The sequence below is a fragment of the Rhipicephalus microplus genome, chromosome 8 (genome assembly GCF_043290135.1).
Source record: "Rhipicephalus microplus isolate Deutch F79 chromosome 8, USDA_Rmic, whole genome shotgun sequence".
Lineage (NCBI taxonomy): Eukaryota > Metazoa > Arthropoda > Arachnida > Ixodida > Ixodidae > Rhipicephalus > Rhipicephalus microplus.
In genome coordinates, this window is record NC_134707.1 from 31,718,220 (window position 1) to 31,743,369 (window position 25,150).

At 43.9% G+C, this 25,150-nt stretch overlaps 1 protein-coding gene across 1 annotated transcript in view; it reads right to left on the minus strand.

The window, feature by feature from the left end:
• Positions 1-25,150, minus strand: part of LOC119165754 (uncharacterized) — a 73,058-nt gene that overhangs the window by 36,371 nt on the left and 11,537 nt on the right. The window contains exons 3-4 of the mRNA XM_075871461.1: positions 23,689-23,751; positions 9,142-9,278 (exon numbers count right to left, since the gene is read on the minus strand). Of these exons, the coding sequence (XP_075727576.1) occupies positions 9,142-9,278; positions 23,689-23,751 (200 nt within the window). The remainder of the gene's footprint in view (positions 1-9,141; positions 9,279-23,688; positions 23,752-25,150) is intronic.

The following is a 25,150-nucleotide window of genomic DNA, read 5'->3' on the forward strand; positions in this document are numbered from 1 at the left end:
CGTGTTTCCGGCGAAGAAGTTGTAAGCTTGGAGAGAGGCCAACTGAAGACGCGAGGTTTCCTGGAAGAGAAACTTCAGGGGCAGCGGAACGACAACAACGCTGGACTTTGAGTGAGTGATTCTCGGAAGAGTATCATCCAGACTTTTGTTCCAAAAACTTTGGACTGAATAGGTTTTTTTATCTCTTTAGTCTTTAAGTGTCTTGGTTGTTCAATGCATGCGACTGCATTGTAGTGCGTATTGTTGTCTGTGTCCGTTGTTTCGAGTGTGGCTGATTGTACTGTGTAGTACGTTGTTTGATTGGTGACATATTATATGCAACTATTGTGGAGTGTGCATTCTCGTGTGTTGTTTTCGATCCGCCATTATTGAGAATATAATTTTGTTTGTTTATCAACTCTCGGCTCTGACTTTTTCTTTGGGCCACAGCCAGCGTCCGCTGGCGCGCCAAAAAGGACCACTTCTAAATTGTCCACGCTTTCGTGGTGCGGTTCGGGGGGCCGATACTTCGGCCCTTGGAATTAGCCCGGCGATTGCCTCCCTAATTAACGAGACTTGTGACAATCATCATCATCATCATCATCATCATCATCAGAATCATCATCACCAGCCTGACTACTTGCATTGCAGGACAAAGGCCTCTCCCATGTTCCACCAGTCAACTTGGTCCTGTGCTTCCTGCTCTCAATTTATACCCGCAAACTTCTTAATCTCATCTGTCCACCTAGCCTTTTGTCTCCCCCTAACCCGCTTGTCTTTCTAGGAATCCAGTTGGTTACCCTTAATGACCAGCGGTTATCCTGTCTACGTGCTACATGCCCGGCCCATGCCCATTTCCTCTTCTTGATTTGAACTATGATTTTCTTAACCCCGGTTTGTTCCCTAATCCCCTCTGCTCTCTTCTTGTCTCTTAAGGTTACACCTACCATTTTTCTTTCCAATGCTCGCTGCGTCGTTCTCAAGTTAGGCTGAACCCTTATGTGTATGTCTCAAGCTTTCTGCTCCGTAGCTAAGTACCGGCAAGATACAGCTGATATATACCTTCTTCTTGAGGGATAGTGGCAATCTACCTGTCATAATTTGAGAGTGGTTGCCAAACGTGTTCCACCCTATTCTTATTCTTCTAGTTACTTCAGTGTTGTGGTTCGGCTTCGTGGTTATTACCTTTTCTAAGTCGAGATAGTTTTCTACACTTTCAAGTGCACTATTACCTATCTCAAAGCACTGTTCTCTTCCGAATTTGTTGCACATTACTTTCGTTTTCTGCAGATTAATTTTATGACCTACCTTTCAGCTCTCCATGTCTAACTCTGTAATCATGAGTTGCAATTCGTCCCCTGAGTTTCTCAGCAATACAACGTCATCAACGAAGCACAGGTTACTAAGGTGCTCTCCCTTACCTCTTATGCCTAACTGTTCCTAGAATAGTACAGCTAGACTTGTTTGACTAGATAAGACGTCATATATATGCAGGTAATATTTTATGTTGAATCTGTAGCGTTGGCTGTACTGCATGCATTTATGATCACTTGTCATTTCATGTCTGATTTTTAAGTGAACACTCTCCCAAAAAGTACAGCTGATTTATATGTCCTAATATTATCATCGAATAGGAAGGCTTCAATATCTCGGCAAATGCACTTCATCCACGCTGAGAACAATTCTGTAAGTATCGTGAGTCTACCGAGTTCATTTTGCAAGACGGGCCGTGTTAACTGCATGTTGACAGCCTTCCAGGGATCTTTTAGTTTTAGAAAGTATGTAATTTCCATCGCTATAGTTTTTTTCAGTAGTCCAATAACTAGCGGCGCACAGAATACCGTGCCGCTTCATTGGACCAATATATTGAGAAAATTATGAAGGGCTTAAGAGAAGCAGGCCAAAGTAAAGAAGCAAACTGGTAAACATCACTATTCATCGCGACACTGCGTTCGTCATAAGTAGAGGCCGGATTTAAGGAGCTAAAAATCGCGTTTTAGGTGCCCAAAATAGGCAGGCAAAACACAGGTTTATGCCCTGAAAACACAAAAATAGGCACTTGAAATTTTGAAAGAGCGATGTTTATGATGTGTGTCTCCGAAAGCAACAAATCTGTACCTTAGCCTCTGTTTAGAAAAAAACACGGCATATCTACAGAGTGAATTAGGATGGGAGAAGCGAAGCGTCTGTCAGTCCATCCACGCTTCCGTACGTCCGTTCCTTTTTGCTTCCGTCCATACTTGCGTACGGCCACGCGTCGTCTGTGCATCCGTCCATCCGTCCATCCATGCGTCTGCTTGTCTGTGTGTACATCCGTGCTTTCTTCCATCCATCCTTCTAGAAAACACTCAAAGTACCACCATCTCGCATCTTTTCATCATATATTCTTCATAAAGAAGTACCGCCATCCAGCGAACATTCAAGGACTAGACGAGAGGTTTCTACCTACTACTACTACTACTACTACTACTACTACTACTACTACTACTACTACTACTACTACTACATACGTCGCGGACGCTTGACCCACGGCTTAAAGATGGACCTTTAAAAATTATGTAGTTTACGATGGCACGAAGGCGCCAATCGATTATCTTAGCTATGCGAAATTGTCGCTTTTCCCGCAATGTCTGCAGAACACGGTTTCTTCTTTGCTCCGCCGCGGTGGCAAAGTGGCTAAGGTACTCGGTTGCTGACCCGCAGATCGCGGGTTCGAATCCCGACTGCGGCAGCTGCATTTCCCATGGAGGCGGGAATGTTGTAGGCCTGTGTGCTCAGATTTGGGTGCACGTCAAAGAACCCCAGGTGTTTGAAATTTCCGAAGCCCTCCACTACGGCGTCTCTCATAATCATATGGTGGTTTTGGGACGTTAAACCTCATATATCAATCAACGGTATCTCCTTTTATTCATAAATATCGTGAGCTCAGTATCTATCATAAAAAAACACTCGCTCCTGTGTCCCTTTCGGTATGGCGGAGATGGGCAGCGCAGGAACAAATAGCCAGTTTTCTAGAAAGCCAGAAGTGTCTTTTATCCTCGTATTTGCTTAAAGGGCCCCTCACAAGAATTGAGAACTTCGAGCTGGCAAGTGTAAGGCTTGCGCTAGGCACTCATGGTCACTTCTGCTAAGATTTTCAATATTGCGCTCCCCAGATGAAAGTGAAATGTCGGACTGAATACTACTTGTTCTTCATCTCATGAGCACGCGCCCTATTAGGATGGAGAATGCAGGCCCGTAGCCAAGAAGGGGGAGGGTGCATGTCGGTGCGATGGATTAAGGTGCACCTTGAGACCAGTCCCCCTCACGCATGTGAATTTTGGATGTAGGTGTGTGTTTTACCGATTCATTATTGAAATTTGTTTTTTTTCAGGGCTCACAACAGGTCCCCACCTCCTCCGAAAATATTCCTGGCTACCGGCCTCAGGTAACGCAGAAGGTATGGTACTCAATATGGTACTGAATACGTCCCAGTTGTACGTGACACCGCTAAAATTAATCGAGTCACAATATGTAGTTTGTGCAATCTATTTCTTGAACAAAGTGATGAAAGTTTTTTTAAATGTTCAAACATACACATATCTGCGCACCTTTTTATTATTCTTATTATTATTCACTTAAATTCGAGTGAGATGCGACACTAGACCACCTCCATCATGTTTGCGTTCCTGTTCTCGCCATTCTTGCGGGCGTGCCGGCGTGAGCCCTGACAACACCTGACGTAGTTTCGGTGAACCGATTCCTAAGAACAGTTCCAGTGGTGCGATGCTATGTATCGTGGTAAACATAGGTGATTCATACAAGCCTCTCCAAATGTGTGGATCCACCCCGCAGCAAAAACCTGTACTCTACAGAAAACGCTGAAACGACTCAACACCACTTGTCTGATTACCTGGCTTGGCCATCGCATGCGCATATAAGTGTGGATGCATTTGCGTTGTGTGATGTTCCGGCTTCTAGTTGCCCCAGTACCTAAGAGGGCTGCAAAAGGATTCGGAGTGTGAAGTCTACACGGGGCGAGTGGCAAATGCTGCAAGCTCACCTGCTCTCATGACGCTTTCGCGGGTCATAATGAGTCAATTGAACTATGCTTGTTGTACAAATATATCCATTAGGCGTGCAACACCATCTAGTGTAATCAATCTCATGTGACCTGGTGAAGCACTTTCGAAGAGATCAATTGCAAACAAAAGATATGCCACGTGTACATCTGCTTATATTTTTTTTCTACCCAAGCTTCACTTTTCTACTTTCCCCTGACGGCGCTCGATGGTTTCGCATTCGTTGTTCATGTTCCTGCGGAAGCCCTGTTCTCTGCCCCCACTACACTCATGTCTTCACTCAAGTGATTAAATCTTGAGAACACTGGGCTGGAAAACTAACTGGCTATAAAAGCCATCCGCTGCGTCCTCGGCTATGGACGCCACTCTCCTGTTCTTCACCTCTTTTCTTCGAGCCTTTATTTTCCTCTCGAATTCTTCTATATACGCAAGGAAGTTCTCCCATTTAGAGTACCATAAATATCGTCTTCTTTTCTTCACTTCCCGCTCCTGCACTCACTTACGACATGACTAAGGTGGCCAGCACGACACATTTGATGGCTGCTTGTGGTTGTTCCTAAAAGTTTGTTGAACTAGAGAACTAGCTTACACCGCATAGAGTTTCGAAAGGTCAGTTTTGCCCGTCAACATAAATAACGTTCTCAAACTGTACTAAAAAGCAAAATTCGAGGTTAAATAGAGTTCACATTTACACTGATTTTGAAAATAGGCATTTTGAGGCTTTTATAGAAATTTAGGCACAAACGTGAAAAATATGCAATTATATTCACTATAAATACCCGTTAAAGCAATATTTAGCCTCTAATTCAAATCGATATATGAAAGTCGCATGAGAGGAACGCAAGAAACAAAGTAGGCATTTGTCTAAATGTTCGTCTTCAGCAATAAGGCATGGCACTTGATTAGCACAGGGCTTCAACCTGGATGCGATCATACATTTGTTTTGTGCTAACATTCTGAATAGCTCTCTTTCAGCTAAGGTAAATCATCAATGCTGAAATTTGACGTAAAAAGGTTACGGATACGCAGGAAAGACTGTGATTGACCTCAAAGGCAGAAGCCACAGCATGGATTAGCCGACCTAGCATCACGAAATAATATTGTAGCGCGGATGAAGTTCATACATACACCATGTGTGGTGATGTATAATTATAGTAAAGGTGGATCATTGACCTTTTTGGTGAATTATGTTAATAACGACGTTAAGTGCAGCACAAAACTGACGAGGGTGGGAGATAGGCATAGCGTTGTCTGTATGATCTCCCTGTCCCATCCTCGTCAATTGAGTGCCGCACTTAGCTTCGTGAAGATGTATACTACGCGCCACACCACCCATAAATAGAGAGTGCAACATTGTATACAGAATCAATCATAGATGACCTTGCGTGGATGCATGTATAAGAAATGCACAGTGTCACATAGCCTATTGACACGAACTGTAGGTTTTCAGAAATAGGGCTACCTAATGTCCAGTGTTGTTCACGCTTGCTCTTCATATCACTCGCTTACGTTCCTGGACGTTTACACAGTGGAGAAATCATGGCGCACTTCATTGACGCAGACATATTGCAAGAACGATTCTGAAATTACTAACCTGGACCCTTCATTTTCATCGACAACATTAGCATATTAATGGACATCAAGCAATCAGTACTTCCGGCCATTCTTGTTACCGGCATCACCAACCCCCCCCCCCCCCCCCCCCGGTATATTTAGGAAATCTTCAACGGAACAGGTAACTAGATGTTCAAATTTCGTTAGAGTGTTCAAATGGGAAAACGATGTCACGGGCGAGTGGCTTCTGGCATGGTATTTTCAGCAGGCTCGCTTACATCCATGTCACTGTAAACTTACTCGATGTGTCCTCGAAGCAAACATCTAGTCAACAATTTGTCAATGACTTCACTTTCATTCCTGCCTGAAAAGCTCTTTGTCACCCCGCTTTCCATGCAGCTATTTGAAACAATACTTTCTATCACTAAGATTGGTTGTCTCTCGGCATGAGGTACGAACTAGTCGTGCGGCTCCCCATACGCACAAAATGTTTCGCCATTTTTTGTTGTCGAGCCGAGAAGAGCCAGCGCCGGAGTTCATAAGACCTACAACTACGTCTAACGACCATACTGCTGCCTCGGAATCCATGCAGCTTTGCGGGAATACAACTTTGCTTGCGCAGATTGTCAGCATCGCAAGACTTCACATGAATGGCCAACCAGTACACTCAGCCTTTGTCTAGGCCACCAATCCACTTGATCACGTCTTTATTGAGCGATATCATCCGCTTCTCTAAAAATGTTCAGGAAACAGCCGGCTCACTTTTGGCTTGGATCGCGTCATATACTTAGTCAAAGTGCAGTTTTGCCTAGAACAAACTTGGTACAAGCCATATTCTTTACCCCATACGCAAGTTCCTCCTGCTCCAAGGGGCTCCTCTGGAGTTTTCCAGTAAATTAGTACGTTTTCCTTTCGGAGGCGATTGCAGCTTTGCTGATGCAGTGCAGCATTTTTCATTTGGGAACGACAAAATAACATCCACAAATCAACGTCATGATTCATCGATGAAATTCCACATTCAGTTATATGTCATGCATAAGTACTGCATCAGACTTTGCTGCCGTTCTTATATACCTTTCGTATTTGTCGATGTTAGTGAGAATTTCGGCCTTTGTAATATGACCGGCATCCTTCCCCAAGTAGTATTCTGTCTTGCAGATCGATTCTTTGAGGAAGATTCAGAATCATGACATTCCTTAAAGTGTCGAAAGTTTTGTCAATATGATGCATTTCCAGCCGACAGTCTATGCTTCTCTACATTATTTTCATCGACATTAAATTGCCACCTAATCATCTCCGGGTGTTGCCATAGGAAAAGTTTGGGGACTCCCCACTCATGTACCTAAAAATGCTAATGGAGGTAAGCCAATATTTGGTTGTTGTCTCTGGCCGTGCACAAATCAGTCCACCAATCAGAGCCTCTCCTGTAAGACACATGGTCAGTCTTCGCTTGTCACCACCTGTGGGAAGCTGTGTGCCGCGACGAAATTGTCTCGTGCCTTTGAAATGCAAAACATTTCTTAGTGAGCTTCGGCGACTTTGAGCGTATCTATCTATCTATCTATCTATCTATCTATCTATCTATCTATCTATCTATCTATCTATCTATCTATCTATCTATCTATCTATCTATCTATCTATCTATCTATCTATCTATCTATCTATCTATCTATCTATCTATCTATCTATCTATCTAGCTTGGCATGAACCAAATTTAGCATGGGAGGGTAGGATGGTTTGACGAATATGACGCGATGGCAGAGACATAAATAATGTTTCGATTCCGTCACGCACGTCGTCAAGCACTTGCAGCCAGGCAGTGGCACATATGCACGGGTGGGTATGTGCCGCTGGTATGCGGTATGTGCCACAGGTGATTGATACTTAGTATCTACCTAGGAATGACGAGAACACACATGAGCAATTTTAACGCGTGAGCCTTAAGCAATACATGACATCAGTAGCGTCGACCCAACGAAAGCATAGAAGAAATGTCAGTGTTAAGAAAAACCAGGCATAGGTAGCGTTGACTCCCGACTATTGCAAATTCTAAATTTCAGGGTCCCAGCAGATATAGAACCCAAGCATTCTGCGTGGCAGTCAAGCATTCTACCACAGAGCTGCACCAGGTCTCGGAAATACAAGTCAAACAGACGCTAATCTTCGTGAAACGTTAATAGTGGTGGAAGTGCTGCTTACCCAAAGGAGTACATATGCACTCCTTTGATGCAGCTGTACCCCGCCGCGGTGGTCTAGCGGCTAAGGTACTCGGCTGCTAACCCGCAGGTCGCGGGTTCGAATCCTGGCTGCGGTGGCTGCATTTCCGATGGAGGCGGAAATGTTGTAGGCCCGTGTGCTCAGATTTGGTGGTCGAAATTTCCGGAGCCCTCCACTGTGGCGTCTCTCATAATCATATGACGGTTTTGGGGCGTTAAACCCCACATATCATTTGATGCAGCTGTCACGTCGTGTTAACGTCAATTGTTTAGGTGCCATGCACTGAAGTTGATTTATGTAGCGGTGTCTAGGGCAAGCATCCTCGCGAGTATCAGTGCTTCATATCAGCTTCTGGTGTTGCTAATGCACATGTTCCAATCGACTTCATTGTGCAAGTGCAAAAAAAAAACTGGTTATATACACATCTGCAACTCTTCAACGTATGTCTCTGTGTACAACGTTTGTCCATATATTTAGCGTCATTTAATGACGTGTCGCTCCTAAAAATAAATTGCAACATGTTCTCTTTCCCTTTACATGTTTCACATAACGCCGATTCCCAGGTACGTGGGATATGCCGAATTTTTTAAACTATGAAACCGACTTAATGGGTTGGTATAAATCGCGAGCCGCCCTGATAAGTGACCATGCGACAGTTTAGATAATATACACCTCTTGCAGAGAGCCAGATTTTTTTTTTTTTTTTGCTGAAGCTCAGGCTTACATTTGAGAACTCTCTCTTGAGCATTTACGTCAAGTGGTATATCCATGTTATCCCTGTTATTTCGGTGCATCCCTGTTATTTTCGGTGTGATGCTTTCGTTCTCTCGTGATTTCTAGACAAGCCCCACGCTTGTTCTTCGCTCGTAAAATTAAGATGTTTGCTTGTGTCTTCCAGCCCTTTCATCTTCATTGTTACGTGTTTCATAAGTGAGTAACTTTTGAAGCTCACGAGATTGGTTCTGATTGTGTTCCCATAACCTTTATACCCAAGAGTGGCTCAACGAAACGCAGGTGCTTTATTGAAAAGAAAGAAGCTGGCGGACACGTTGAAACAGTCACACATCCGAGTAAGAGATTCAAATATGCTGCCTAGTTTTTAACGCCTTTTGGCGTTAGGATGGCACTATCATACTATGTTTCGCAGGACGACGCCATCGGGGTAAAAGGCAAGCGGATATTGTATACTGTATGTCTATTTGTATTTGCCATTTTTGACAATATTTTTGGGCCCCATGCTGCTAAAATCTACCACTCTCTAAAATAACTAATTTATATACAGTATTTTAGGCAATATTCAATGAGTAGTGATAAAGTTAACAATACTTACGCAACAAACAGATAATGTATTGAGTCATTTGAGTGATTCATAGACTCTGCATATTTAATTAATCTTCTCAGTGTTTTGTTCCCATTTATTTTCCCGATGTACTTCCCATACCGGTGGTGTTTGGCGAGTTTGTCACGCTGTGAAAAAGAAAATGTTTAATAAAATGTGACACCAACATACGCACAGCAAAGCAGTGCATTTCAGGCAGTAGGAACACTTTGTCGCGTGAATACTGAGACATTCAGCAGGGACGATAGCACGGAAGCTGCTCCATTGGCAGCGAGTTACCCGCTGGAATTTCCCTGTTCGCACCCATCTGTTCTGGGGTAATTTTTGCGGCTGCTGCCATCGAACTTTCTCCTTACGAACGAGTAGAAGCGGAATTTCAAAACGAAAAATAAAATGGTTGCGTGTTCGACCTGTCACAGTCATTGAAGCCCATGACGGCTGGGAAATCTTTTATAGTCACTCCTATCTTTACCGAAATTGCCCCGTGAAGGCCGATGATTCTTGTCCCTCCCATTTCAAGTACATTACGTGGTGACCTCGCCGAACGGGTAGCATTATCTCGGCGCCAACAAGCCTCTAACACTTCGCAAATCATGATGAAAGAACCAGTTGTGCTTGCATTGTTTCCTCTTCAATAAAAACGTGTTCCTGCTCCACGAACATAATCAGAATTCTGATGGCTCACAAATCTTACAACTGAGCACTAAAACAGAAATTTACTTCTTTTTGGGGTAGAATGGAATAAGTGCGACAAAAAAGTGTAAATAGTGAATATGTTTTATACTTTACTTTTGGCCATAAAACATCAATACAGAAACTTGCCTTTGGGTACAAGGTATGCCCTTCATCAATATAGCCATGATGCCACTGTTAAAAAGTTTATTTTAACTAGAAATAAAAATTGACCGGATGTCTCACTTTGAAGCAACATGTGGGGCAAAACAAGACACTACGTGGCGCAAAACGAGACATCGTGAAACATTTTTCTCCCAGTTTTTTTTTTCATTACAAACCCTTCAAAATCCCTCCGTGGGTCCATGCATAGTCTTCATAAGCTTAGTACTTGCACTTCACGCATTGAGTTCATCCAGAACCTTCAGCCGTACTGCTTCAAAATTCTTTGCATATCAAAAACATCCTGTCTTTTTTGTGTGCGTGCTAATGTTATATTTTTTGAACGTCTGCACATCTTTGGTTATTTGTTAATATGAGGCTAGTTCGATACTGATACATCTCCTTTGTCTTTTTTGCTATTTTGATGCAGAACTGTATGGGCCTTTTGTGGCTTTCAACTTCTTCAACCTGGCCTTGAAACAATCCTAAAATTTGATTTTTCACAGCTTGTTTTTATAAAATATCAGTATTGGAGAAATGATGCTAAACCTGTATTCGAAAATGCCTTTGAGAACACGTTGAGTAATTCTTCAAAGTTTTTCGCGCGCCAAGAGAGATCATCTTTCGAAACGCGAAACAAACTGGATGCAGCGCCAATGAAGTGAGTCCTGTCCTGAACGGCAATGTTTGCTTTTTCAGGTCGTTTTCATTCAAGGAAGCTCTATATATTATTCTCTTGTAGCTCATAACCGTCTTACACAATGAATGATATTATATAATTAGTGCAAATGAATGGTTCAAATAATACAATAACATCAGACATTTTCAATTCCAACTCATTGTCTTCTGTTGCATTTTTTTCCCTCTCACGTGCCCGAACTAAACGAAAAAACATTTGCGCTTTGTTTCCGGGCACGAAATGAACTAAAAGTTTAGTGTCATGTGTAGCTAGTAGCATAAAGTAACAGAATAAGTACTTGAATTGTTTTACTGACAGTGGAGCCGCGCCACGCATGGATCGTTAAACTTCCCCGAAGAATTTCAACACTTTTTTAAGGTTCACTAAAACACTCACACCACCAGAGTAATCTTTTTTGTGTGAATTCTGTGAGCAAACGTCAACATTTACACATAAATAGGTAGAAAAGTGCCAGCACTTATCGCTGAAAAAATACAAACAAAGAAAAGTACTTTTTCTATTATTCACAGAGGCTTGCAAATGCAAAATGTCGCGTTTTATTACGTGTCTCAGTTTACCCCACCCTATACCCAATTTGAATGTTGCAAGTTAAAAGAAGAATAAATGAACCAATTTATTCACATTTCGAAGAAATTCTTGTATGCGATGCTTGATGAATAGAGTGGGCGCTTAGCTAGTATGGAACAACTCGAAATTCCAGCTGCCCCTTCCTTACTGTAAAACAATGTAGGTCATCATCAAAGGAAAATATCTTCGCCGTGTGTTCCAAGCTGCTCACCGAGGCAATTTCACACAATGAGCCGTATTTCGTGGAGCGCGGGATAGACATCCCTATGAGGATTGTGCCGTATTTCCACGAAACAGCGCCGCCGCCATACAGTACGTACAAGGTCACTGTAAAGACAAGTCTTGCAAACAGCCCATGTTCTTTTTTCATCCGGGTTGTTCGAAAGCCAAAAAGGTGTTTTGCACCATGTGCTAGACGCCTTTCGCCACCGCACTCAATCATAGCATGTTGTGCCGCCTCACTTTTGCCGCAGTTTGGACAGTGGTCATTTGGAATGACTCTCCTTTGTGCTCACCTCCCACACTTCAGCAATGCCTTCCATCTTTTTAACCATTGATACTCGCTCACCTCGTCAGGTATGTGATCGAAGTGCCTTCGTTCACATTTTTTGTGCAGTTATTTTTCTTCCGCTTTGCTCGGTGTGCTACTTGTCACCATTTTACTTATTTTCCATGATAAATCTTCTTCGGGAGTGCACGAGCCTATATATAACCTAGAAAAACAATGCCTTTCTAATACACTAAACAAGTTAGATGACCAGCCGCTGTCAAAAGAAAGTACACTGCGCCATCGTCATGACTGGTCATCACAGAAGAAGGCTGTGCAAGAGCTACTGGGCTTCTGGCGAACAACTTCAAAGGTACGTTTCTTCACCGATTTGTCGTAGTACTCCTTCGACAACACTTGAGCAGCTTTCATGTGTTTTTGCACAAGATATTTTGTTTTTGCAAACTTCTGAAGGAGGTCTAGAACTTAAAATTACATTCGGGTACTCATCGAATTCCTCCCAAGACTCGCGTAGGATTTCCAATGGTGTTCTCAAACTCCTGTCATACACAAGCTGTGCAGGGCTAAAACCAGTGCTCTTATGAGGAGCTGATCTCAAAGCGAACATAGTGGGAGGAATACACGCTTCCCAGTCGCATTTGCGCTCGTAGCAAAGAGCCCTCAGAATCCGTTTCAGAACGGAATGCATGCGCTCTACCAGATTAGACTGCGGGTGGTGGATCGAGCTGTGCACTACTTTTCTTTCGCATTTATCCAAAAAGGTAGAAGTAAGGCAGCTGGGGAAGACACTATCATTGTCACTTTGGATCTCAGAAGGAAATCCGACGCGTGCAAATATAGATAGCAGTGCATCCACAACATGGGGGGAATTGAGCTCCTTATGTGGTATCGCTTCTGAAAATTTTGTCGCTACACAGAGAGCCGTCAGGATGCACCGACAACCTTGCCTTTACTCCGACGATATCAATTACGAGGCGCCGAAAAGGTTCTGTAATATTGGCACAAGCTTCATGGGTGCCTCCCACTTGTCCATGAATTTCACCGCTCTCTGACAAGTGTCACGTGAGAGTACAAAGTCTTCGATATCCTTCCAGCATTTATGTCAATAAAACTCAAGGGAAACTCTAGCTTTGGTCTTCTTTATGCCAAGATGTCCTTCCCACGCGTTTTCATGCGCCACTTTCAATAGTTCGCAACAATACTTTTGTGGCACCAAGAGCTGCTCATACTTGCGACCTTGCACATTTGGGTAGATCCGATACAGGAGCCCTGCCTTCTCAAAAAAGAAACATTCTTTTTCTTGTTTCCTAAGTTTACGCTTTTTATTAGCGCTTTAATCGAAAAGTTCTCGAACTGCTCTCGAATGAGAGTTTCTTGATCTACCCTCAGCAGCTCACTCCAACTTCCCGCTACAAGCGAAAGCGCAGCACCCCTCTCGCTCTCATCCATTGGCGTCATGTCGTCTCCTCCGCCGACAGAGACAGCGCCAGTCGCTTCGGCGACGGGCCACTCCAGTGACTGCTCGAGTGACTCACCCGGAGGATTTTCTGCCCAAGATTCCGTCAGTTCCGCGCCAAGGTCGCGCAGAGCAGCCTTTTTAGCAGGTGGTGTTTCACTACACTGAACGAGATCAAGAGCCTGCGAAAGCTTCCACGCTTGCGATCGCGCGAAGGCCATGTACGCTAAGTTGGAGAAGAATTATTTACCCTGCTCTTTGAGAAGCTGCTCAGAGTTATTAGCAAAAAATGACAGATTCCCACGTACAGTGGGAATGGATGATATGCAAACATAAATAAGAAAGGTTGATATGTCTCTTTAAAGTGAGCACAACGTTACGAGGTGGGTGTAAATGATGCTGTACATGACTTCCGCGTTATGATTATCATGTTTGGATGTGCCATTCACTTTCGTCCTCTATTCACGTTGCATGATACCTAGTTTATCATACGTGGAGCTAGCGAAACGGCCGCAAGCACGCTATGAGCGTGGTATGTCGTCATGTTCTTGCATCACACGCATGTTAGGAGTATCATGTTTGCAGCAGACATACATTTTGTCATCTATTGACGTCAAGTAACACCAAATTTGGTATATGGGGAGCTAGCGAAACGTCCGCGAGCGCATCATGAAGAACCCAACATACACCAACGTAGCGTTGACGAGCGCCCCCGCTTGGCACAGTGACGCTACGTTAGCAAAACGTGAGCACTCTGTAGTCTGACGCCAAGCGCGACCAGCGTCCGTCGGCGCGGCCCGACAGCACCCGGTGCGAAATGCGACGTCCTGCAGTTTTCGCTGATGCCATAGAGTAACATTACTCTATGCCGATGCGTTACCCCGACAACACTGCGTCTCCCTGTTTTCGTGGCGGAGGGACGCAGGACGCGCTGAAACTCGCATGCGTCCACGCAACGCAGTGCGGCATGCGCCTGCGAGTATATAGCAGGACCGACGCCTAGTGTGCCAAAGCCGATGTGGTGCGACGAAATGAACACCTGCGAGCACGTGCACCACGTCATGTCGAAGCGCACTAGCGCCTTGTCTGTGGCATGTAGTCACGTTCTGACATAACACGCATCTTAGGATTATTATGTATGCATCAGTCATATACCTTCGACATTCATTGGCGTCACGTGATACCAAATTTGGCATATGTGAAGATAGTGAAACGGCCTCGAGTGCATCATGAGCGTAGCATTTATTCATGTTGTTTCATGACATGCATGTCGTGATTATCATGTTTGGGTGGTCATTTACCTGCGTCGTCCGTTCACGTTGCGTAATACCAATTTATTATATGTGACGCCTCTGGAAAGGCATTATATGTTTTCCACTAGATAGACATTGTTATCTACTTTTAGAGCTGTTTGAAAGTTTCTGTGTGTTTTAAGAGGTGATGGCTGCACCATCCTGGCCTTTTTTGACGTAGTTGAAGGCCTCTCATATGAGCCTACAAATCGCCGAATGGGCTCGTTTTCGACGTCACACCTGCGAACAAAATGCGCTAAAGGGGTCCTGAAACACTTTTTTTAAGTAACCATAGAATAAATTCACAAGAGCTTATTCCCTCATTAATTTAACGACGCAAAAATTTTAAGAATCCGTGCAGTGTAAGTGGAGTACACAAAGGTTTGTCGCATGCTGCAGCCGCATTCTTTCTTCTCTCGTCCCGATGAAAGCGCTAGGAGCTAAGCTGAAAAGGGTGGCAGGGGCAAAGAAACCACGTCACCCGCACCTCGTTTTCTTGAGCATTTATTCCCGTTTTTTTTTTTTTTGCTTCGAAAGCACGGCTTTTTCTGTGTTGTCACACGTGCATGCGTGGACAAGTAGCGGCCTCCCGCTGCGGTCTATGTAACGAGATTTTTCGCTCACGAACAATTTTTCATTCACAACCAACGGGACCGACGCCGGCGGTGGAAATTCTTCGGCATGAGCTCTCTAACACTATTCCGTTAAAAAATGGTATGACGTTGCATGACTGTATGACGAGCATAACTGATTAGTCGGAACATGAAAATCATGACACGTATGTTATAGTTTACATGTAATGGTCTTGCTGGTCTTGAGGTGGTTTCGTTCACATCACACATCGCAAAACAGGTATGCATGGCATGACTGCATGGTGAACATAAGTGACGGGCTCTCACGTCGCAATCATGACATGCGCGTCATGTAAGAACATGACTACATGTCACGCTGTTCTCTCTAACACTATTCCGTTAAAAATGGTATGACGTTGCATGACTGTATGACGAGCATAACTGATTAGTCGGAACATGAAAATCATGACACGTATGTTATGGTTTACATGTTATGGTCCTGCTGGTCTTGGGGAGGTTTCGTTCACATCACACATCGCAAAACAGGTATGGCATGGCATGACTGCATGGTGAACATAAGTGACGGGCTCTCACGTCGCAATCATGACATGCGTGTCATGTAAGAACATGACTACATGTCATGCTCAGGATGAACTCACGGTCATTTCGCTTGCTTCACATACACCAAACTTGGTATTACACGACTTGAATGGATGATGAAGGTATATAACTGGTGTAACCATGATAATCACGGCATGCCTGTCACGTAAGTACATGACTACATGCCATGATCGTGATACGCTCGCGGTCGTTTCTCTAGCTTCACATACACCAAATTTGGTAATATGTGACGTCAATGGATGATGAAGGTATATGACTGGGGTAAACATGATAGTCACGACATGTATGTCATGTAAGAACACGACAACAGGCCACATTCATGATGCACTCCCGGTCGTTTCGCTGGCTCTACATAACCAAATTTGGTCTTACGGGACGTGAATGGATGACGAAGCTATTTGACTGGTGCAAACGTGATAACCATGCCTTGCGTGTCATGTAAGAACATGACTACATACCATGCTCATGATGCACTCCCAGCCGTTTCGCTAGCTTCACAAAAATCAAATTTGTTATTTCGTGACGTGAAAGGACGACGAATGTAAATGAAACGTCGAAACATGATAATCAGGTAAAACATGACTACATGCTACACTCATAGCGCGCTCGCGGCCGATTCGCGAACTTCACATATACCAAGTTTCTTAGTACGTGGCGTGGATGGACGACGAACAAAAACGCCAGGCGCAAACATGATAATCATGACATACAAGCTATGAAGGGCCTAATTTACATTAACTTCGTGACATTGTGCTGATTTTAAAGTGACATATCATTCTTCTTCACTCGTGCTTCGCATATCATAGATTTTAACTGTACGAGGGATCTGCCAATTTTGACAGCGCGTTATCGATGCAGTAGTGCGGGCATCAATGATCATGTTTTTTTTTTTTGCGCAAAGGCCAAGTTCCTGATTTAGTCTCTCGATTAGTGGAGTGTTTTTTCGAGCCTTGCAGCCCGAGACGTCCGCCTTGAGAGATTTCGATACTTTTTAATTTTGTGCTTCACTGTATTCGAGTACTGCGAACGTGTTTAACCGATATCTTTCATTTTTCAATGCGCCGGAGAACCTGAATAATCTTGGCCATGAGGTGAGCGTGGCGTGCTTGTCCTGCCTGCTGAGCTCTGATGCACCAGCATGGTTTCAAGTGGTGTCAGTGCCGGAGTTATGCACCCCACTTCTACCAATGAGGCCGCCAGCCCAATTTGAAGCACGGATATAATTTCATCATGAAGAATAGTTAGGTGCATCATCTATAGTTTGGGAATTTTGTTCCTGTAGTAGGGATAAGGGTCAAAAGTTACGGAGCGTGATCACTGAGTTTCTGCTCTCTAGTTGAAAGCTCAAACTACCTCACATGCTTGTGGGTTCAGTATGAAGTCGCTGGTCACATAAACTCTATCAATGTGGCTTTGGTGAATGCAACAGGCAGGGGTTACGACGAAATTGATTCCATTCACAGTTAAACATCCATCTGCAAGCTTCACGTGTTTTACAAATTGCTGAAGTCTTTGGCCTAAAATTATTCCTTCCATGGCCAGGATCCCTGACATCTCGAGTGGTAGCGAGCACGCAATGGAAAGTTCCGGCAGGCACCCATCATATCGGCTCGAGTAAACAATTTAACACTTTTAGAGAGTCTGTTTTTTTCTGACTTCGATAAGGGCGCATATACATTAAAAATCTGCCTCGATTGCACATCTACTGTTAAAATGTGGAATTCCGTGTCAACAAGGCAGTGAGCACCAATTCTCGGCTTTGCGCTCATGAAAACAACTCCTGTGCTCACACGCATCTCACACGCATCTGTGAATAAAAAAAAATAACCTTCATGTGAAACCTTTCCCGAAACATTACAGCATATACACGGAGTGAAGGATCATAGGTGGGGCGAAGCATCCGTCAGTCTGTCCCTGCGTTCATCTGTGCGTCCGTCCGCGTGACCGTCCAACAAATTCTTGTAGGTATCTAAGTTGTTGTTTTTATTTTAAAAATCATTCACAAGATCTCCTTCAAGTTATGCTTCACTGTTCATCAAAAGCATGGGAGTTCCCCCATGCTGTTAGCGTACGCCCAAGATCCATCTTGCTGATCCCAGTGCAAAACTTACCATCACCGCATGCACAAAAACTTGAGCGTTTATAGAGAGAGTCGCCAAATACGAAAGTTTGGAAGAGATGTCAATCATGTACATATTTGTTACGTCCCAAGAAGTATTAGGTTCACAGGACGTGAAAAAACCCCTTCAAATACCGGCATTCGTATTAAGAAGAAGCATAGCGACCCCGCTTGCCGCATGTCTCTAACCCCCAACATGCTTTGAGGGAGGAGTAATCAATTTTCATTGAGCAGGAAAAATGCCCAACTGTAACTTAACTCTAATTTCCCGTGAATGGCCGGTTGTTATAGCAATACCTCTTTCCTGTGTTCAAGTTGCATTTACTCGCCGATAGATAGGCGCAGAATAGGCGCACGCGCCCGCAGCTGTTGCTTGGCAGAGGGAGTGAGAGGAGAGATATAACACCTGCTGGCACCCAGACTTATACCAGACACCGCTGTGGACAACGCCGATGTCTGACATAGCCCGACTAGAAATGCACCCACGTTCAAAATCATTCTGGGCTTTCGCGGAACTCACACTCAAGCGTTCATGTTGCGACGGAGCGGGCTGTTCATCGATGCCTGTCCTGTCTGGCGCATGGTCAGTTTGACGTGAGTTGCGCCTTCCAACTGTAAGTCATGTACGCGTCTGTCAGGCTGACGTCATCGCAGTGATCTGGTGTCATAGCTCGTGTCATTTTCTCCCGAGAGCGCAATATTTCATACGTTCCAGATATCTTGGCCCCACTTGGAGAGCTTGAAGGGAAGTCTTCATGCGTCGGGAAATTTCGGACACTTGGTGATGGTGTCTTGTCAGCTGCGTCGGCGTATTATTTGCGTTCCAAAGACTTTTTCTTGGTGTGATGTGTGGTGCACGTTTAAAGTGTGCGCCTTTGAAGTTGCCATTATTATTAGAAAGGTGCTGGCAAGTAGTGTCAGCAACGAAAATGATGACGTCCAAGTAATGTCGAGCACAAGACCGCGAGGCACAAATTATCGACGTGCATGCGGCCCAATAAGAGTTCACCATGGCGATACCACAATACTGCAGTATCACCAATGAGGACGGGTATCACCAATGAGAAGTGGGCGGGTGTGCGAGAAAGAAGACTAGACAGAGAAGGTGGAGGAGTTGATCCGATCATTACCACGCAGGTTGGCAAGGTGGTGTTCGTACGGAAGGAAGCCGGGTGGAGTCAGTTCGCCAGCATCATGGTCGTGGTTTGGCCCGAGTGCCTGGCAGAGGTCAAGAATCGGAGTGGCCTGCTTTGCTTGACGTCAAGCTTCGACGGTCCATGAAGTCAGCGGGAAACTACCGCAGCCACAAGATTCAATGTTGGACGTAGGCCCGAGTGCTAGCTGGGGTTTCTGGTTCGCACATCTCAGAAGACTGCCTGACTTCGTAGGCCCTGTTTTCGACACCTACCCGCTCGTTCGGTGCGTAAACCTCGGTGTCACCCTGCTCTTCACGGAATGCCTGCCGCACCTCCTCTACGTATATGACGAGCCCCGCATTACCTTCATGCACTCATCGATGAGACGTTCATGTGGTAGGACTTAGCATGTGCGTTGCTTTTTGAGATTTTTTTGTGTAATACTGCATTGCATTCCTGCATAGCATCTTTGTTGTGCGTCTATTTTGGTGTGTTCTTTTGATAAAGAGAAGGAAACATAAAACACCCTTGCCATCATCTTTATGGACGTTGTGGTCAATGACGCAACGAAGCTGGTCTGATTCAACTATTTCGAAGAACCTCATGACAGTCAGGTAACAGCCTTCACGCCTTCTGCGAGCTTTGGTCCACTCATTCAAAGCGTAACCGTACACGGTGAACCTACGAAAAAAACGTGAAGAACAGGCTGCAGCCATGTGACCGTCTTTGTGGCTACGTGCACAGACACGATGCATGGCACGGTCCTAATTATGTGGTGCCGAAGGAGTGAAATGAAGTTCGGGGCTGGCTTTGCCATTTGTATGGTCACCGTTTGTGTACGGATAAACGTAGGCTGACTTCTTTGCGGGGTAACATGTGATATACCACGTCTCTTGCCAAAAGGCCACGTCGTCGAGAACGTATGGTGGCCGCCTGTACACATGGTACTAATTATGTGGTGTCGAAGGAGTGAAATGAAGTTCGGGGCTGGCTTTGCCATTTGTATGGTCACCGTTTGTGTACGGATAAACGTAGGCTAACGTCTTTGCGCTGAAACATGTGATATACCACGTCTCTTGCCAAAAGGCCACGTCGTCGAGAACGTATGGCGGCCGCCTGTACACACTTACGAGTATACTTATTGGGACGATGACTTCCCGTTGAACGTTCTTGTTCTCAAGTACAAAACCTTTATTCACTCTGAGCTTTTTGGCTTGTTCCACTGTTCTAATTACCACTAAGAACTTCAAAGTGCTTACAATTCTCAACTTGCACGTACCGTGGCGCCGCTGAGTGGTGGCAACCAGAAGCTCTGTTGAGAATATTGAAGTTTTGAACCTGCTTCAAACAGCAGATGTTGCTGCTTGTTTACCCGCGTTTGTAGTCGTTTTGCAACGTTGTAAATGTCCTCGATATTATCATGACCCTTTGAGTTTCTCAAGTTAAGGGAAAGTATAAAGCAAAAGAAAAAGCCGACTGATTTCATTGCGAACCTTGATGCTGACAGCCTATATACAGCGCTAGGACAGTAAGCCTCTCGGTTAAATTAGCTCTCCCAAAGGGCATAAGAGGGTGAAACTTTGCAGGCAAATAACCAAGGCCCGTGACTGTATGCAGCACTCATTTTGCGTACGACTGCATTAATTTTCAAGTGTGCAGTTTTTGCATTCAGTTCGCACGCTAGACGTGGTCGCTGTGCGAACATTATCAGAGCTAATTAGGAATGCGTTATGCCTCTTAAATCTATTGAAAGAACCAGTTTTAAAACGTTCATCGCATCTTCACTCATCTGAAGAGTGTGTGAAGTGCCTAAATGACCTTTACATCTGGAGCAAAGTGTGATCGGTACTACTTGCTGAGGGCCCTTCTTTTGTCGTATTTGTCCCGCACCATGCTATCTATGGTACTTCTTAAACACCGAAATGTTAAACAGGAAGGTCCCCTCTTATACGTAAAACTTGAATATTGCCTCTCGTTTCATTCGTTGCCTGCCGACTTCATTCTGTTATTGTTCTGCAGTGTTTTTTAATAAAGAAATAGCCCTAGAATCATATTGCCGATAATATGACATGCCTCGGTAGGTGCCTGTGCTTCTGTATTGAAAAAAAAATGTTTTTATCAGCTGATACTGCTTCGCGCTTTCAGGTGAGCTGAATAGGCTTCGGGTCAGAATGTCATGTAGGCGAAACTGTAAGATAAAGAGTGTCTCCGAAAATGCTTCTGATATTACCGAGAAATTTGCACTAAGGCTCCCATTAAAATACTTTTCCAACATCACAGCAGGCGTTGCCCGTGATTACGCACAGCCTGGAATGTTAAGAGCGTGTGTGCCTTGTTTACAATTTCGTGCATAGTTGTCTACCCAATGGTGCTACGCGACAATCATTTACTTATTATAGTATCTTAGCACTCCCCTACTTTCTCAATAACAAAAATCAAAGGTCAGCCAAAGCGCGAAGAATTGCACTGTTCGCCAGAAATTTACTTTCCGGCACCTTCTCTTTCGGGGTGATCATCTCATGTAACAGCCTTCACGCCTTCTGCAAGCTTTGGTCCACTCATTCAAAGCGTTCAATACTGTATGAGCATTCAATACTGTATGAGCATTCAATACTGTATGAATATGTACAGACGCGCCACCCATAGGTCACGAAAGTTGCAAATAACAGCATCTCATCAATACCGCTCATCTTTTCGAGAGACTCCATGACCTTATCGACAAAGACCACGTTTTAGGAACAGTATACGTGCAACTATGTTTGTTTTTTCGACGGATATCCCGAATGCGGTTGAGACACTGAAGGGACGCCGCTGAAATGCTCGACTCGCGTCGGCAAGATCCACACTCACACATGAGCGAGACGCACACACAAACATTTTGATCGGTCTTTCTACCTGCCACACAATTCATCCACAATTGAGCACTAGCTCAAGACCCATTCATCTTGAACTGATGGCCTCGTTCATACTTTTGAACATTGTAAATCCTAATAATACGCATAACGCAAAAACCAAAAGTTATGCATATCTGAGATGCAACATCACTAGTAAGTATTAGGTGGTGCGTTACTTTACTAGCAAGCACCTAGATACGTATCTCTCAAGACGCCAGTGTTTCTTGGGCTACACTGAAAATGAGACACTATGCACGCAATGTGATGCATGGCAGGCGTCTACTTCAGTGCCTCAGTGCTACTGTGCGCAGTCATTGACCCTCGCATGCAATAAGAACATGAAAACTCTCATGATGTACAGTACCACACATCACCAAAATATTGCTTACATGTCGTGAACTTTGGAACACACGAGGAGCCAGCATGATAATGCGGTGATATAAAATGTGTTCAAACAAACCTGCATTTCATTTATCATGCCAGGAAGGAAATGGTATGAGAACAGCATCACGGGTGGCAGCGGATGAGACAAGCACTTATGTCCTACGACGGGCAAAGGCTATAGTCATCCGATGACATTTGCAGTGAAGCACGCAGATACGCGGCAACGGCAAAAACGAGTGGAGAGTGTTCATGTAATTGCTATTGCTATAAAAGAATACACGTGCTTGGACAAAGCTAGGTGTTCGAGCTGAGCAAAGGAAGTCACGCAAAAAAGCCCAATCGTCGTCATGAAGTCGTGTGTACTCACTCTATATGAGATGTGAATGAGCTGAACTGCTTACTTCTTCTGGGCAAGTTTAGTATGGGGATGCTCGTAAACTGTGAAAAGCAGATCTTCTTATTCGCGTGGGTTCTATTTATGCCTAAGCTTTCTAAAGTACAAAACTGCTGATTAATACTGTATGAATATCATGGCTTGGCTCCAGCTTTTAGTCCTTGCCTTCGTAACTTTATGCCATTTATGTTTTTCTTTAATTTTTTCATTTGAGACATACTGCAGACCCAGCTAAGGGTCCAAGCAGAAGGGGCACGGGAGATACAAAATAATGGCAAGAGGGAAACAACATTTTAAGTATGGAACAAAAAACAGAGAAACAATACAAATCTTGCATATAACTTAATCATATACAAGGAGTATGAATACGAACTAAAAAAAAAACTCAACAAGTTAACTGTGCAATAGCGCTCATATTGTACAGATGTTTACAAAGCAAGCTTTTCCAGGTGGTTATTGTACGTGAAAAGGATAAATGCTTGAATAGGCTAGCTTTAGTGCTTTAAGGCGTTAGGAATTCAGCGTGGTGATGCCGTTTACGGCGCGCTTCAAAGGGAGTTGTGAAAGGCTGTGGCTGAAGGAATAAGCAGTTATTTCTCAGTTAAGGGATAAATGGGTTAAGGATGAGAGAATAAGCCTTTATCAATGCATCAAACGCGATCGATAACACATCCGCGACCTGTGAGTGCTGTAGTGCTTCCCAGCAGGTCATGGGATTGAATCCCGCTCGTGGCGGCCACAATTTTGTTGCAGGCGAAAGCGCCAGATAAACGTGCACATAGATTTGGGTGCAAAGTAATGATTTCCCGGTGGTGGAAACTGTCGGAGTCCTTTGTTATGGCGTCTCTGACAATCATATCACCAGTTTGGTATGTGATACCATACAATCAATACCATATTCCCCAGTATATCACAAGCAGTCATCACTGGCTGAACAATATAAATCAGAATAATATGAAGCAGTATCCAGATAGATTGCCCTCACAGCTTGAGTTACAATAAGCTGAATTTAATTGGTATGTGAAGTGTTAGTTGAGGCCTTATGTTTCGAATATACTTACACAAGATACATTTGCGACACTTATTTTTACCATCACACCCTTCTTATTTATACCTTCTTGAACCTGAAATGATAATAAAATGTTCCTTTTAGGCAAACAAAAAAAAAAAAACGTGGGTGCAACTGAAAATATTAAGTTTAGGCTTAAGGAACAACAAGGCAAAGGATTGTAAAAGTGACAAAGGCGCTAACTTGCGAGAGTTATAACACTTGATAAAAAGACCGAAATCGTGCAAATGTGTGAATTTTGTACAGTTAAGAAGAAGAAAGGTGAGGAATGTAATAGTGTACTTAGCCATAGCTATGTTATGAAAATGCTTCAAAGAGCATTTGTAATGTGCCTTTATTATTTAAATACTCCTAGTGCCATGACTTTTCTTTTATACTTCTTCTTCTAATCGGTATAAGGGTTGTACTATTGTAATGTCATGGACAAGTGTTATAAAGTGTTTATGGTCATTACTTTCATTGGAGGAGTATTTGTTCACTTAGTTATAGACTGACTTGCGGTTAATCTATGGCACCCAAACCTGTCACGCTGTTTAGTGCATGTCTGGAACCTATGGTAATTTTTCAGAGTGAACGCACACAACATCCCGGTTACGGTTTTGCGCCACTGACTGCAAAGGCAATGGCGACCGCGATGCCACCAAGTGGGAGATCTGACTCCTGAAAGCTTAGCTCATGAAGTACAAATCAAGCTCCCCACATAAGTATGTATTACTAAATAAACCCTCATTATTAGACTTCCCCAGGAAAGAACCACCACAAAAAATAAAATGAGGCATTATATACTTATTCTTGAAAAGTACGTAGCCCCACGTGCACGCCTCACAAGAGAACAGGCTACGGTCTGGAGCAAAATCCACACAGACTTTTCCGAGCCCTCACCGGCTATCTAAAATATAACAGAAAAACATACAGCCACACTGCTGACATAGCAGCTACGTGAAGGCTACCCGAAATCACTTTCCTAGGGATTGGTAGGGGAACGCCCCTCCAAAAGCAGCACTGTCAGCTTCCTCCCGTGAGGCATGGGAGTCATTACTGTATCAAATGGCCATTATATTGAGGCACAAGTTATTAACTGGTCTGAAATGATCGTGGCGAGCTACTGGTCACGACCCTTCGAACCAACGACACGCTGAGTTCAATTACCTGAATTTGCCATCAATAATTTTTCTCCTTTATCTCTCTCCTCTTGAAAAGAATAACGCTTAGCTACATGTCGTAAAGTAAGTGTTTGTTCACGCGACTAACATATAGACTATAGCATTGATTTTACATGAAATGATGATCAGTTGATTTCGCAACAAGAGGGGTCATCATGATGAACTTGACAACTTTCTACTTCACTGATTTTCAAAAACACATAATAATGCACCAGGTATTTCTCGAACGCTAAACAAAATAGAAAAAGAGGCAGCAAGCGTAGAAGCTATGCGTTTTTGGTTCAATACAAG